Genomic DNA, 15,650 nt, shown 5'->3' on the forward strand with positions numbered 1-15,650 from the left:
TCTCCAAATCCCACCCCACTGGCAAGGCTCAAACTTATATGGCCAGTCTCCAGGAAACTGTCTCTGCCCTTTGAGATCTCACAGTCACACCCCAACTCAGACCTGGCACTTCACTCTGCTGAACCCTCCTGGGCCTCAGTTTCCTCATCTGTACAATGGGAGGACCAGACAGGATTGTTCCTTTTTCTGGGACGCTGCTGTGAGCTCCAGGCCTGGCCTTCACGCAGAGGCCCTGCCCAGGATCCTCACACCAACCTTGCTCCTCCTCACTGTGCCCCACCCCAACCCCTGTGCAGGGTCAGGGCCTCCAACATATGCCAACTTGGGGCTACCACACCCCTGAAATTAAGATACCAAAGTTATGCTGCTTTTTGGCAGCTGCCTATGTGTCTTCAACCTTCAAGTAGGTGGCTATCAGTCAACTTCCCCAGTCTACATCTCACCCTAGACTCAGTGGCATTCCCTTGTGTAGACACAAGCCCCTTCTGGGCCCCAAGACTGCCCCCAGTGCCTAGAGCCCAGCATTAGCTGGCGGCTCCCAAGGCTGGTCAGGCACCTGCAGGAAGTATGCGCTCATGGGGTCCTCTTTGTTGTCTTCGTTGTAGAAGAGGCCTCCAGCCACGAAGACCTGGTTCTCCTTGGTAACCAGACTGACGTGGTTTTTGGGGACCTGGTTGGAGAGGGAAGCACAGTAGCACTCGTTGGCTGCTGGATCGTAGGCCACAGCGCCCTCCTCACTGATCATGAAGATGAGGTCCTGCAGGAACATGCCGAAGCGCAGGGTGTCATTGAGGATCCCAGGAAGGATACGTTCGGCCTCCTCATCCTCCTCTGCTTTGGCTTTGCTTGTGCCCTTATCAGCCTCCTTGGCCCCGGCTCCGTCCTTCCCCTTCTTTTTCTTCCGCAGCGTGGTGATGCGGCCCTCGTGTGCATCCTTCACCATCTGCACCTTGCGCAGCAACTCAGGCTGGGCACGCACGAGAGGGTGGCGCTCCACGCGGCTTTCCAGAAAGGCGCGCGGCAGCAAGCGGCAGCGCACGCTTTCGAAGACGGTGGGCAGCGCGCGCTGGCGCTCAGCCTGCGCCTCGGCGTCGCCGCTACCCGCCCACCGCATCACCGCCTCGAACACTGCCTCCTCCTTCTCCACGTTAAGGCCGTCGCTGGAGATGATGGCGATGAGCTCGTCGGCCGAGAGTCCGAGGAAGTCAGCGTCGCGCGCCACCAGCGTGAAGTGAGCGCAGATGAAGTCGCGGGCAGCCACGGCGAGACGCGCGCAGTCGAGCAGGAGGCCGAGACGGAAGACGGCCAGGCAGTTGGAGAGGCACAGGCGCTTCTGCAGGAAGGACACGCAGATGGTGAAGATGGAAGGGATCTGGAAGCGGTGCGCCGCGGCGAACAAATCCTGCACGCTCGCCTCATCCAGCGCGATCTCTGACGTGTACAGGTAGTGCAGTACCTGGGCCACCACGTCCGGGGACACCTCCTCCAGGTTCAGCTCGCCCGCGCGCTCCGGCTCGGCTAGAAAGCGCGCCCGGAAGTAGGGGCTGCAGGCGGCCAGCACCAGGCGATGGCACGGGAACTCTCGCTCGCCCGCCCGCACCACACAGTCGAGGAACTTGCCATGGTCCAGCATGTCTTTGAGCCCGTCTTGCAGGAGCGTCTGCTGGTACAACCGCTGTTCTTCCGCCTGCTCCAAGCCCAGCGCCATGGTGGGTGGCCTAGGGTGCGGTGGCGGTGCCAAGGGGGCTCCTCTCTGTACCCCTGCTTTCCTGCTGGGGCTTGCTTAGACTGCGCAGCTGTCTTCGAGGGGCTATATATAGAGGTGGCTGGGTCCCTGTAAGGCGAGCCGCCTGGCCTCCTGCACATGACGCACAGGGGACAGCTGGGCAGAGGCCCCCTCCCGGAGAAAGACTTGACTCAGCCCCGGGGGCTTATGGGACGGGGGTGGGGTGTCTGGGCCCTTCTGAAAGATGAGGGCCTGGCTGCCTCATTTCTAAATGGAGCACGGAGAGGCCTTGACTCTGGATTCTTTGGTCAGGAGATGCCCCTAGGGGAGAAGGTGGCCTAAGCTCTGACCCCCCAGTCCAGAGACGGGAAGGCATTGGAGCCTCTCTTCCAGGGTCTCCCTTCCTTCATGCTTTCTGGGAACATCTGTCCTGGTGCCTCCTCTTCCTCCCCGGAATATGTCTCACTCCAGCTACCCCTGGATACAGGGTGCTTGGGTTTTCTGGTCAGAACTTGGACATGGTGTTCACTTTTTGGCGGCTCTGGTGCCCTGCCTTTATTTTAAGAGGCAGGGTCTCACTATGTTGTCCAGCCTGGACTTGAACTCCTGGGATCAAGCCATTCTTCTGCCTCAGCCTCTCTAGTAGCTGAGATTACAGACATAAGACACCATCCCCATTGCCTCACCTTTAAAACGGGAAGAGCTTTTCCTCTTTCTGTCCCTCCTCCTTGCAAGAAAGCAAGAAGATACCTTAGGTAAACAAGGTTGCCACTTTCCTATGAGGCCTGGGGCAGGGCATGTCGCTCTGTTAAGCCACAGTTTCCCTTCCTACACAATGAGGAGGTGGCAAAGTTAGATGCTAAGGACCTCAGTTCAACTCTGCTGGAGGTTTAGAAGCACCAAGGTACTGTGTCCTGGGAGTACACTATTAGAGAGTTTTAACACTTCTAAGGTGTCAGATGTGCTAGAAAATTAATTTCTTAGGATTCTACTATTCTAGGTTTTTAAACCCCCAGGGTTTTAACATTCTAGGGAGTGACATTCTGAATTCTAGTGTTCAAAAAGTAACACTACAAGTTTAATATTTCAGGACTTTAGCTTTCTCTACTCACTATTGGTGCATATTAGGCCAGACCTGAGACTGCCTGGCCATGGGGCCCCTGTACCTTGTCTATGGTCTGAGGGACCAGGGTTGAAGCCCAGGACAGCCAGTCTTGATGCCTACCTTGTTCTGGACTACTGACACCCCTCCCCACACCCTCCCCACCCCGCCCCACTGCCAGACACACACACACACCCACACACATCAGCCTCAGTCACCAAGATTAACTTGTTCCCAAAGTGCCAGAGGCTGCAGCTGTGTGTTAAATTTAGCCCCCAGGACATTGGAATGAACTATTATGAGGCACACCCCCAGCATTCCTCTGAGTCACTTGTTTATAACGTCAGGCGGGGGAGTGGGGGAGGGGGGTGGGTATAGGAGAGATGACAGCAGGCTGGGCTAGGACTGAGTCACCTCCCTTTTGTGATCTCAGCAATATCACTCTCTGTCCCTTTTTTTTTTAGATGGAGTTTCGCTCTTGTTGCTCAGGCTGGAGTACAATGGCGCAATCTCAGCTCACTGCAACCTCCGCCTCCAGGGTTCAAGCAATTCTCCTGCCTAAGCCTTCCTAGTAGCTGGGATTACAGGCGCCCACCACCACTCTTGGCTAATTTTTTTTTTTTTTTGTATTTTTAGTAGAGACGAAGTTTCACCATGTTGGCCAGGCTGGTCTTAAACTTCCGACCTCAGGTGATCCGCCCGCCTCGGCCTCCCAAAGTGCTGGTATTACAGGCATGAGCCACCGCGCCCGGCCTCTGTCCCTCTTAAATGGTGCATCTGATCATCACTTGCTCACCCCACCAGCGGGTCCCAGAGGGACACAGCACCTGGGCAAGCTCTGGAGGTGGTCCTGTCCCTCTTGCTGAAAAGGCAAGGGCTCACTCAGGGAGGGCAGGTGGTGAGCTTCCAGCCCAGCCCTGGACTGCAGGGCATTGCTAGCAAGCACAGCCAGTGAGGAGACGAGGCTTGAGAGGCTAGGCACCTTGGCCAAGTCACACAGCGGACATGGGCTGCGCCAGGATTTGAAGCAGATCGGAACCCTTCCCTACCTTGCTGCCTCCCAAGAATTAACAAAAATGTTCATCAATCGTAGTCTCATTTTCGAAGACCAGGCCAGAAGATACTGACTGAACAATTAACTTAGATTTATCAGATGACTTAATGAAATATTTTTAGATTATGATGGATCCCATAGTGCTCACTCCCTACCAGGCATTCAAGTAGAACATGTGTATGTGGCTCATTCATTCATCAAGAACCTGTGCACTGCTTTAAATGCTGAAGAGTCAGCAGTGAGCAAATCAGGCAGGAATTCCGGTCTTCATGGAGCTTACATTCGTCAGGAGGTTGGGGCAAGGTTGGTAGGGGAGACAGAAATGAATAAATAGTTATACGGGGCATCAGATGATGGTCATGGCTGTGGAGACAAGTGAAATGGAAGGCACATGGGAAGTGGGAGGAGGAGGTGGTAACGATTTTGAATGGAGTAGTCAGGATGGACTCACAGAGAGGATCACATTTGAGAGGGGTCAAACCATGGAGGATTCCCGGTGGGGGAACAGCTGGAGCAAAGGTCCTGAGGCAAGAAAGTGCCTGGCACGTTCCCAAAACAGCACAGAGGCCAATAGGGCTGGAGCAGTGAAGGAGGAGGTGAGTAGGAGGAGGTAAGGGGAGAGGTTAGAGTAGGGGATCATGCTGACCCCCCGTGGGCCAGCATCAGGACTTGGGTTTTCCTCTGAGTTGAAACGGGGAAACACTGTGTTTTGCTTTTTATTTTTATTTTTTTGAGGCGGGGTCTCGCTCTGTCGCCCAGCCTGGAGTGCTGTGGTGTGATCACAATTCACTGCAGCCTCGATCTCCTGGGCTCAAATGATCCTTCTACCTCAGTCTCCTGAGTGGCTGGGACTACAGGCACCTACCACCACACCCAGCTAATTTTTAAAATTTTTATGGAGATGGAATCTCACTATTTTGCCCAGGCTGGTCTCGAACTCCGGGCCTCAAATGATCCTCCCACCTTGGCCTCCCAAAGCGTTGGGATTACAAGTGTGAGCCACCATGCCCAGCCTCACTGTTTATTTTTAAATTATTATTGTGGAAAATACAAATACATACAAAAGTAGAGAGGATAATATTCTGACCTCTCATGTACCCATCTCCCCACTTCGATAACTGTCAAGTCTTCAAGTCATGGCCAACCCTGTTTCATCTCTATCTCCACCCACTCTAATCAACCCAGAGGTTGCATGTGGGCGTAGAAAAAGAGGGGAGAAAGGGTGACTCCAAGACTTTTAGTGGAATCCAAGGGAAGATGTCATCTCATTTCATCCTTTTAATTTTTACTCATTTAATCTTCACACCAAAATTATAAGGTAGGTATTATTTTTCCCATTTTACAGAAATTGAAATTTAGATGGCCAGCAAATAGGAAGCAGTCTAATATTTTAAAAATAACTTTAATGAGGCATAAGTGGCATGTGATAAACTGCATGTATTTAAAGTGTACAATTGGATAAGTTTTGACATATGTATATAAATCCGTGAAACCACCACCACCACAATCAAGACAGGGAGCACATCTGTCACCCACGAACTTTTCCTCATCCCCTTTTAAAATCTCTCCTCCATCTCTTCCCACACACCCCAACCCAATCACTGATCTGCTTTCTGTCACTATAATTCATTTGCATTTCCTAAAGTTTTATGTAAGAGGAATCATACAGTATGTACTCTTTTTTTGTCTGACATCGTTCACTCAGTATAATTATTTTAAGCTTCATCCAGGTTGTCTACTCATATTTTTAACTGATAGCTTCTGCCTTCATTAAGAATCTCAGTATATCACAGGGTCATTTAAGAGAAACACAAAGTGGGCCGGATGCGGTGGCTCACGCCTGTAATCCTAACACTTTGGGAGGGCAGGGCAGTGGGTGGATCACCTGAAGTCAGGAATTCGAGACCAGCCTGATCAATATGGTGAAACCCCGTGTCTACTAAAATACAAAAATTAGCTGGGTATGGTGGCATGTGCCTGTAATCCCAGCTACTCGGGAGGCTGAAACAGGAGAATTGCGTGAACTCAGGATATTTGGGTGGCAGATATTTGTCACACTTGGTGGCCTTCCTGCATCTCCTAAATAGTCTTCCTATGTTTTGGACAGTTCCCACATAAGTAGTCCTTCTCGCCTGTGGTAGAAACCAGAATTATTTTCCCAGCTTCCCCAGGAACACAGACATGCCACTGAGCTCAACCCATCGTATGCGCCCATCCCAAAACTTCAGTTTGGAACAGGAAGCAGGAAGCTGCAGCATCCATATTTTGGCGAAGGGCTGATGGACAGCAGTGTTGGAACTTCTGGAGTCTACTTTCCATTGTCCACCATACAAGCTGAGGGATCTGTCCCTACTGGCTGTGGTTTGGCCATTGTCTGGGCTATGTAGCCCTCAATCCTGACTCGAGCAGTCCTGAAGTTTCTGTAATCTGTCTGATACCACACCAGCCAGTGAAGATTCTGTGGTCTGCTGCTAAGAGGACTGTGTGATGTTGAAAACCATTTCAGGAGTATTCCAGCAACAGGTGCTCAAGGGTGAGCTTGAGAATTCGAGAGAACTTCTAATGGCCTGCTTGCTTCTTCACTGACTTCTGGGTTAAAGGTGGCCTATGATGCAAGAAGTTGAGATGCTGGAAATGCCCTTACGTTACATAAAGGGATCCAAAAACAGGCAGCCCAGAATGTTGGAGTGGATTTATTAGGTATGTCATCCATCCCCACCTGTGTTTGCTGAGAGGGCTTAGAGGACACTTTTGCCCATCACTGAGGAACTTGTTGGTGAGGAATGCTGGCAGATTTGACCTGTCAAGGGTGTAGGTGGGAGCCTTTGCCTATGAAGTGGCCTTCCTGCTTTCAGGGAGGATAATGGGATCTCAGGGTCGACAGTGGCCAAGGAATGGCTCATAAGCACCAAAGGCAAAATGGGCATGGTTACTGTAATAAGCAGCAGGGCTGGAGTGGGTGGTAATCAGATGGTCTGACCTACAGAGATCCTTGGGAGTGACTAATGGATCGTGGGTTTCCTAAGAATTGAAATTGATCATTCTACTAAAGTTTTACTGATATGTATTCTGCATCTGGATTTGCCTTCTCTGCCTGCCACATTTCTGCTAATCCCTCTATCCATAGACTTCATGCCTTTCTCATTTTCATGGAACCAAATTCAAGCCTGCTTCTGATCGAAGATCTCATTTTGTAGCAAGAGAAGTGAGGCAAGCCTTCCAGTTAAAGGTGGCAGATAAAATACACATTTTTATTTTGCTTCCTTTTGAAAGCTCACTACAATTAAAGTAGATGGTAAAGAGAAAAAAATATATAGCATAAACTCTCAGGAACATAGTATACAACATACTTTACAGGGACATAACAATACCACCACGGATTCTGGAAAGCAGGTGATGTGTGATGAGCAGCGTAGCAGTCCTGACTCTAAGTCAGCAGTGGGAAGCCCAGATGCAACTCTTCTATACCTCAGAATCCACAGAGAAGGTCCAGAATTGGCAACACCAGGTACCTTTAAACATACGGGAGAATGAACCACCACCTGGTAGAAGCCAGGTGTTTCATTTCCAAAGAAGATAAACCAGAGGGCTCTTGACTAAGACACTCAGCAGAGGTGAAGGCAGTGGTGCAGTGTGAACACTGGGTAATTAAGAGAAACTCCATGTTCTAAATGGAAAACCCTACTCCCACTCAGCTCCCAGAAAGCTGGCAGGTCAGCTATGACCTCCAAATAGAGAATTGAAATTGAGGGATCTGACAGCCCAAGAGGAAACAAAAAGATATCAGTAAGCCTGGTCAAATAATCCTACAGTGAAGCCCTCTAATTAACAAGGCCCTTCACACATGCTGAGTTTCCAGTGAGCTCTTTGGCGATTGATACGGTTTGGCCATGTCCCCACCCAAATTTCATCTTGAATTGTGGCTCCCACAATTCCCACGTGTCATGGGAGGGGCCCCGTGGGAGGTAATTGAATCATGGGGGTGGGTCTTTCCCTTGCTGTTCTCATAATGAATAAGTCTCATGAGATCTGATGGTTTTATAAAGAGGAGTTGCCCTGCACAAATTCTGTCTCTGCCAGCTGCCATCCATGTAAGACAGGACTTGGCTCCTCCTTGCCTTCTGCCATGATTGTGAGCCCTCCCCAACCATGTGGAACTGTGAGTCAATTAAACCTCTTTCCTTTCTAAACTACCCAGTCTCAGGTATGTTTTTGTCAGCAGTGTGAAAACGGACTAATACAGCGATCTACTTTTTAAAATGTTTGAAAAGACGACTTCTGGCCTGAACAAAATGGTGTAAACTTGTTTCTCCCTGCTCCTTCCTGTCAAGTACAACTATAAACTGTGAAAACAATGCAGGAGGCAATCAGAAGATAACATTGAAAGCTGGCAAGGGAATTATGCATTAGTTTGGGACCCTAAGAATAAAGGAACAACTCGGTGGCAGGATATCTTATGTACCCCCACTCAGTGGAAGAAGATGACCCAGGCCTGGTGTTTCCCAACCCCCAGCCTATCAACAGAAGGCAGCCAAAAAGGCTCAGCCCTCTTACAATTTGAAGAGGAGTCCCTCTGACAACTCCACATGAGCCCAGCACCACCAGAGGGGAGATTACTCAGGTGCCCCACTAACAATTAGTAGCCAGGGGAAGCACTCTCCTTTCACACTGGGCCCGAAACTCACCTCCCCTGCCAAGAGACGCTGGGCAGCCTGACCTGGGAACACCCCTTCTGCCCTCTCAGGCAGCACCAGCAGGAACCAGCAGGATCTCCAGCAGCACCAAAGAAACCAAGCTTATGAAAAGAACACCACAAAGCCTCTGAAAATTAAAATTGTCATTGGAACCTCAGCCCACTGGAACCTCAGTTCTCAGACCAGGATTTGCATGATAAATGTAAACAAGGCGACTGATGTTGCAACCAAGGAACTAAGTAGGACCCAGAGTCTCCTAACATGATGGCCAAAATATCTAAGACACAACTGAAACTCACCTGTCACACCAAGAATGAGGAATATCACAACTTGAATGTGAAAAGAATCAACTGGCACCAACACTGAGATTAACCAGTTGTTAGGATTATCTGGCAAGGATTTTAAAGTGGCCATCATAATAACACTTCAACAATTGATTCAAATTTTATTGGAATGAATAAAAAAATTTAAAATCTCACCAAAAAAGAAGTTATATAGAAGAACCAAATGGAAATTATAGAACTGAAAAATACAACCACAGAAATAAAAGCCTACTAGATGGCCTCAATAGGGGAGAGATGACAGAAGATAAAATCAGTGCTTGATTGAGGACAGATCAATATAATTTACCCAGTCTAAACAACAAAGACATAATATAGTGGGAAGAAATGATATATGTGTGTGTGTGTGTGTGTGTGTGTGTGTGTGTGTATAGAGAGAGAGAGAGTCAGTCTCAGGGGCCCATAGGACAATAACAAAAAAAATCAATGTTTGTATCACTGCATATCATTGCAGTCTCAGAAGGAAAGGAGAAAGAATGAGGCTGAGAGAATAACTAAAGTAATAATGCCTGAAGACTTCCAAAATTTGGTTAAGACACAAACCAGCACATCCAAGAAGCTGAGAAAACCCCAAACAGAATAAACCCAAAGAAATCCATGCCAAGACACATCATAATTAAACTTTTGAAAACTAAAGACAAAGAAAAAAATATCAAAAGCAGACAGAGAGAAACAATACATCACCTGTAGTTAAACGCCAATTCAAATGACAGTGGATTTATCATCCAAAACTATGGAGGCCATTTGGGAGGCCTAAGCGAGCAGATCACTTGAGGTCAGGAGTTCAAGACCAGCCTGGCCAACATGGTGAAAACCCATCTCTACGAAAAATACAAAAATTAGCCGGGTGTGGTGGCACACGCTGGTAGTCCCAGCTACTTGGGAGACCAAGGCAGGAGAATTGCTTAAACTCAGGAAGCGGAGGTTTCAGTGAGCTAAGATCATGCCACTGCACTCCAGCCTGGACTCTAGCACTCGCTGGACACAGCGAGACTCCGTCTCTAAAAAAAAGCAAAACTATGGAGGCCAGAAGGAAGTGGTACAACATATTTCAAGTGCTGAGGGAACCATCAGCTGTGAATTTTATATCCAATGAAAGTATCTTTCAGGAATGAAGGGGAAGTAATCCCAGGAAATCCCCATAAAAAGCTTACAGGAACTAATCAATGAGTTCAGCAAAGTTGGAGGATATAAGATTAACACACAAACATTAATTGCATTTCTATTTACTAACAATGAACATGAAGAAAATGAAATTTAAAACTTAATACCATGTACAGTCACTCAAAAGAAAATGAAATATTTAGGCAAAACACATAGAGGATATGTATGCCAAAAACTACAAAATGCTGTTTAGACAAATAATGGAAGAACTAAACAAATGGAGAGACAGAGTGTGTTCATGGGTTGGGAGACAACATAGTAAAGATGTCAATTCTCCCCAAACTGAATTATAGGTTTCATTCAATGCCTATCAAAATTCCAGCAAAGTTTTTAATAGATTTAGACAAGTGTATTCTAAAATTTATATGGAAAGTTAAAGACCCTCGAATAGTTAGAATAATCTTGACAAAGAAGAATAAAGTGGGAGGAATCACTCTACCTGATATTGTCTTCCTATATAGCTACAGTAGGCAAGATCATATGGTATTGGCAGAGGGATAAACATATAGATCAATAGACCCGAACAGAGGACCCAGAAATAGATCCAAATAGGCTCAACCGATTTTTGACAAAGATGCGAAAGCAGTTCAAAACTTTTCAACAAATAGTGCTGGAGCAATTAAACATCCATAGGGGAAATAATAACCTCAACCTAAATCTCACAACTTATACAAAAATTAACTTGAAATGGATTGTGGACTTAAGATGTAAAACATCTAAAATGACTTTGAGCCAGGTGTGGTGGCTCATGCCTGTAGTCCCAGCTCCTCGGGAGGGTGAGACAGGAGGAGGATTACTTGAGCCCAGGAGTTCTGGGCTGTAGTGCACAGTGCTGATTGGGTGTCCACAGTAAGTTCAGCATCAATATGGTGACCTCCTGGAAGTGGGAGACCACCAAGTTGCCTAAGGAGAAGTGAACTAACACAGGTTGCAAATGGAGCAGGCCAAAACTCCCATGCTGATCAGTAGTGGGATTGCACCTGTAAAAAGCCACTATACTCCAGCCTGGGCAACACAGCAAGACTATTGTCTCAAAAAGAAAAAACTTGAAAAAGAAGGAAGTTAATGGTCTCACACTTCCTGATTTCAAAACTTACTACAAAGCTACAGTAATCAAAACAGTGTGGTACTGGCATAAATGCAGATACATAGATAGTGATAGTTAATTTTAGGTGTCAGTTTGACTGGACTAAGGGATGTCCAGATACCTGGTAGAACATTATTTCCAGTGTGTCTATGAGGGTGTCTCTGGAATAGATGAGCATTTCAATCAGTTGTGTATTGTTGATGAGAATGTAAAATAGTATAGGTGCTGTAGAAAACAGTATGACAGTTCCTCAAAAAATTAAAAATCAGCCAGGCAAGGTGGCTCATGCCTGTAATCCCAGCACTTTGGGAGGCCAAGGCAGGCAGATCACGAGGTCAGGAGATCGAAACCATCCTGGCTAACATGGTGAAACCCCATCTCTACTAAAAATACAAAAAATTAGCCAGGCGTGGTGGCGGGCGCCTGTAATTCCAGCTACGGGAGGCTGAGGCAGGAGAATGGTGTGAACCTGGGAGGTGGAGCCTGCAGTGAGCCGAGATCACGCCACTGCGCTCCAGCCTGGGTGACAGAGCGAGACTCTGTCTCAAAAAAAAAAAAAAATTAAAAATCAAATTACCATGTGATCTAGCAATTCCACATTTGAGTATATACCCAAAAGAATTGAAAGCAGGGCCTTGAAGAGATATTTATATACCCATGTTCATAGCAGCATTATTTGCGATGCCCAAAAGGCGGAAGAAACCCAAGCGTCCATTGATGAATTAATTAATAAGCTAAATGTGGTATATATATTATTCATCCTTAAAGAGGACGGAAATTCTGACACATGCTACAACATGGATGAAGTGTGAGGACATTATGCTAAATGAAATAAGCCAGTCAAAAAAGACAAATATTGTATTATTCTGCTTATGTGTTAAATGCATAGAGATAGAAAGTAGAATGGTGGTTGCTAAGGGCTGTGGGCAAGAGGGAGTAGGGAGCTACTGTTCAATACGTACAGAGTTTCAGTTTGGAACGATCAGAAGAGTTCTGTGGACGGATGGTGGTGATGGCTGCACAACAGTGAGAATGTACTTAATGCCATTGAACTGTACACTTAAAAATGGTTAAGAAAGTAAATTTTATGTTGTATGTATTTTACCATAATTTTTTAAAAAAGAACACAGAGACCCTTGGCAATCCCTGTACTGGACATGACTCAGAGAATAAGTAACTGAGCATCTTCTAAAAAATATTTAAAACCAAAGTATAAAAATTCTAGGAAAAAAACACAGGAGAATATTTCAGTATTTAGGGCTATGGAATAAGTTTTTACACTTAACACCAAAAGCATGATATATAAAAGGAAAATGTGATCATCTAGATCTTACCAAAATAAAAATCGTTTGCTCAGCAAAAGACCATGTGAAGAGAATAAAAAGACAAGCTACAGATTGAGAAAAATATTTGCAATATCTAGACATACAAAGATCTCCCAAATTCTAAAACATACAAACAATCCAATGAGAAAATAGGCAAAAGGCATGAACCAATGTTGCACCAAAAAGGATATACAGATGGGAAATAATTTAATGAAAGGATGTTCAGTATCATTAGTCATCAGGGAAATACAAATTAAAACCAAAATGAGATATCACTACATACCTCTCAGAGTTGCTAAGATTTAAAAAATAATGACAACACCAAAATACTTGTGAGAATGCAAAGAAATTAGATCATTCACATTGCTGCTGGGAAGGTAAAATAGTACAGCCATGGTAGAAGACACTTTGGCAACTCCTTAAAAAACTAAATATGCAACTATGCCATATGACCTAGCAATTGCCCTCCTTGGCATGTATCCCAGAAAAATGAAAACTTCTGTTCACACAAAACCCATCCATGAATGCTCATAGCAGTTATATTTGTAATACTAAAAAGGTAGAAACAGCCCTGCTCACCTTTCATGGGCGAATGGTTAATAAAAACCAGTACATACCAGCCATGGAATACTACTCAGCAATTAAAAAAAAAAAAAAAGAATGAACTCTTGGTACACACAATGACTTGGATCAATCTTCAGGGAATTAGACTGAGTGAAAAATGTCAGCCCCAAAAAGTTACATACTATATGATTCCATTAATATAACATTTTTGTCATGACAAAAATTTTAATGGAGAATGGATTGGTGGTTGTCCGTGGCTAGGGATGGAACGGGTGGTGCAGAAGGGATTGTGGTGTGTAGTTAGTTATAAGATGGTAACAGGTATCCTTGTGGGGTGGAATCGTTCTGTATCTTGATTGTGGTTGTGAATGTATGAACCTGCACCTGTGATAATGTTGTATTGAACTACATACATACACACACACACACACACACACACACAAAGGAATACAAGTAAAATTTGGGGAAAGATAAGTGGATTGTGTCAATGGCAATGTCCTGGTTGTGATCTGCACTAGAATTTTGCAAGTTGTTACTGCTATGGTTTGAATGTGTCCCCTCCAAAATTCAGATGTTGCCTGTGTGATAGTATTATGAGGTAGGGCCTATAAGAGCTGACTAGGTCATGGGGGATTCTCCCCTTGTGAGTAGGGATGAAGGCCCTTACAAAAGAGGCTTTACACAGTGTTCAGCTCTCTTGCCCTTTGGCCTTCTGCCATGTGAGGGCAAAGGAAGAAGATCCTCACCAGATCCCACAGCTCCACTGGCCAGTGCCCTAGTGGGGGCTCTCTGTGGTGGCTCTGAGGCTCTTTGGGGCATCCTTTTAAATCCAGGTGGAGGAAACCATGCCTCCAGAGCCTGTGCACTGTGCTCCCTGGTGGAGATGGCACCTCACAGATGCTACCAAGGTTTACCACCTGTGCCCTGTGGAGAGACAGCCACTACAGCCTACATCACACCTGGGCCCACTGGAGCTTCACCTTGGACAGCTGAGGAGTGCTGTACCAGCGTCAGGGAGCAGAGGTTTGGGTTGGCACAGGGCAGTGAGGGATGAGGTCCCTTAGGCACCCAAGGCCCCTCTTCTGACAGAGTTCTGCCCTCCAGGCCTTGGCACTCTAGGCCTGTAATAAGAAAGGCAGACCTGATGATCTCCAAAATGCCTTCAGAGTCATTCCTCCATTGTCCCCTTGACAAACAGGCTTCCACTAATCCATGCTACTCTCCTTATCAAACTCTTGCTTGGGCACACCCTTGGTGTTCTTTCTCAAACCCACTGTTTCATTCTTTACAACAAGGCCAGGCTGATAATTTTCTAAATCTAAGTTCTGCTTCACTTTTGATTATAAAATCTATCTTTAATTCATTTCTCTCTTCTTGTATTTTACTGCAAGCAGTCAAGAGAAGCCATGCCACATGCTCAACACTTTGTTTAGAGATTTCTTCTGCTAAATATCTTATTTCATCACTCATAAGTTCCTCCTTTCACAAAACACTAGGAAACAAACACGATTCAGCCAAGTTCTTTGCCACTTTATGACAAGGATAGCCTTTCCTCCAGTTTCTAGTAACATGTTCCTCATTTCCATCTGAGACCTCATCAGAATGGCCTTTACCATACACGTTTCTATGAACATTCTGATTATGACTACTTAGGTAATCTCTAAGAAAACTGAGGCTTTCTTTATAGTTCTCTTCTGAGCCCTCACCAGAATAGCCTTCATGGTCCATTCATGACAATATAGGGTTTTTTCCTAACCTGTTCCTCCAAACTCAACTCTTCCCAGCTCCAAAGCTGCTTTCACATTTTAAACTATTCGTTATAGCAACATCCCCACTAAGTACCAATTTCTGTCTTAGTCTGTTCAGGCTGCTATAACAAAATACCTTTAACTGGGTAGTTTATAAACAATAGAAATTTATTGTTCACCGTTCTGAAAGCTGAGAGTCCAAGATCAAGGCACCAGGAGATTCAGTATCTGGTAAGAGTTTTGTCTTCTTCATAGATGGCACCTTCTATTGTCCGCATATGGCAGAAGGAGCCAACTCAGTGTCTTTGCAAGGTGAAAGGACAGGTAGCTCCCTTCAACCTCTTCTATAAGGGCCAGTAATCCCACTCATGAGGCAGAGCTTCCTGACTTAATCACTCCCCCAAAAACCTCACCTCTTTATACTGTGGCATCATGTTTTAGGTTCCAACAGGTGAATTTGGGGTTTGGTGGGGGGACACCAGCATTCAGACAATAGCACCATCTTGACCTCATGACCTGTGGCTAAGTAGGATGGAACATCTTCCTGTTTTGTCTTCCTTGATGTGTATATTAAGAAGTCAGGGCTCTGCAGAGAAACAGAATCAATAGAATAAAGAGATATAAGAGGGGGTGTATTATGGGCATTGGCTCACATGATTATGGAGGCCGAAAAGTTCCACAATCTGTCCTCTGAAGGTTGGAGACCCAGGAAAGCTGGTGATGTAATTCGGTTTGAATCTGAAGGCCTGAGATCAAGAGGAGGTGATGATGTAACTCCCAGTCCAAGGCCAAACGCAGGGGAACCTGGAGTTCTGATGCCTGAGGGCAGGAGACAATGGATGTCC

At 46.1% G+C, this 15,650-nt stretch overlaps 1 protein-coding gene and 1 long non-coding RNA gene across 3 annotated transcripts in view; one reads left to right on the top strand and one right to left on the bottom strand.

The window, feature by feature from the left end:
• The window catches only part of KLHL40 (kelch like family member 40), an 11,023-nt gene extending 7,959 nt beyond the window's left edge, over positions 1–3,064 (bottom strand). The window contains exons 1-2 of the mRNA XM_024244498.3: positions 2,952–3,064; positions 557–2,453 (exon numbers count right to left, since the gene is read on the bottom strand). Coding sequence (XP_024100266.2) covers positions 557–1,708 — 1,152 coding nt within the window. The 5' untranslated portion in view covers positions 1,709–2,453; positions 2,952–3,064. The remainder of the gene's footprint in view (positions 1–556; positions 2,454–2,951) is intronic.
• The window catches only part of LOC129058584 (uncharacterized), a 19,252-nt gene continuing 4,592 nt past the window's right edge, over positions 991–15,650 (top strand). Inside the window, exons 1-2 of one of the 2 annotated variants that reach the window (XR_008523774.2) lie at positions 991–1,709; positions 3,293–4,185. This is a non-coding gene — a long non-coding RNA (uncharacterized LOC129058584). Of the gene's footprint in view, positions 1,710–3,217; positions 4,186–15,650 lie in introns of those variants that run through there. The other variant, XR_008523773.2, reaches the window with a different exon arrangement.

The sequence above is a fragment of the Pongo abelii genome, chromosome 2, assembly GCF_028885655.2.
Source record: "Pongo abelii isolate AG06213 chromosome 2, NHGRI_mPonAbe1-v2.0_pri, whole genome shotgun sequence".
NCBI classification, from domain to species: Eukaryota; Metazoa; Chordata; class Mammalia; order Primates; family Hominidae; genus Pongo; species Pongo abelii.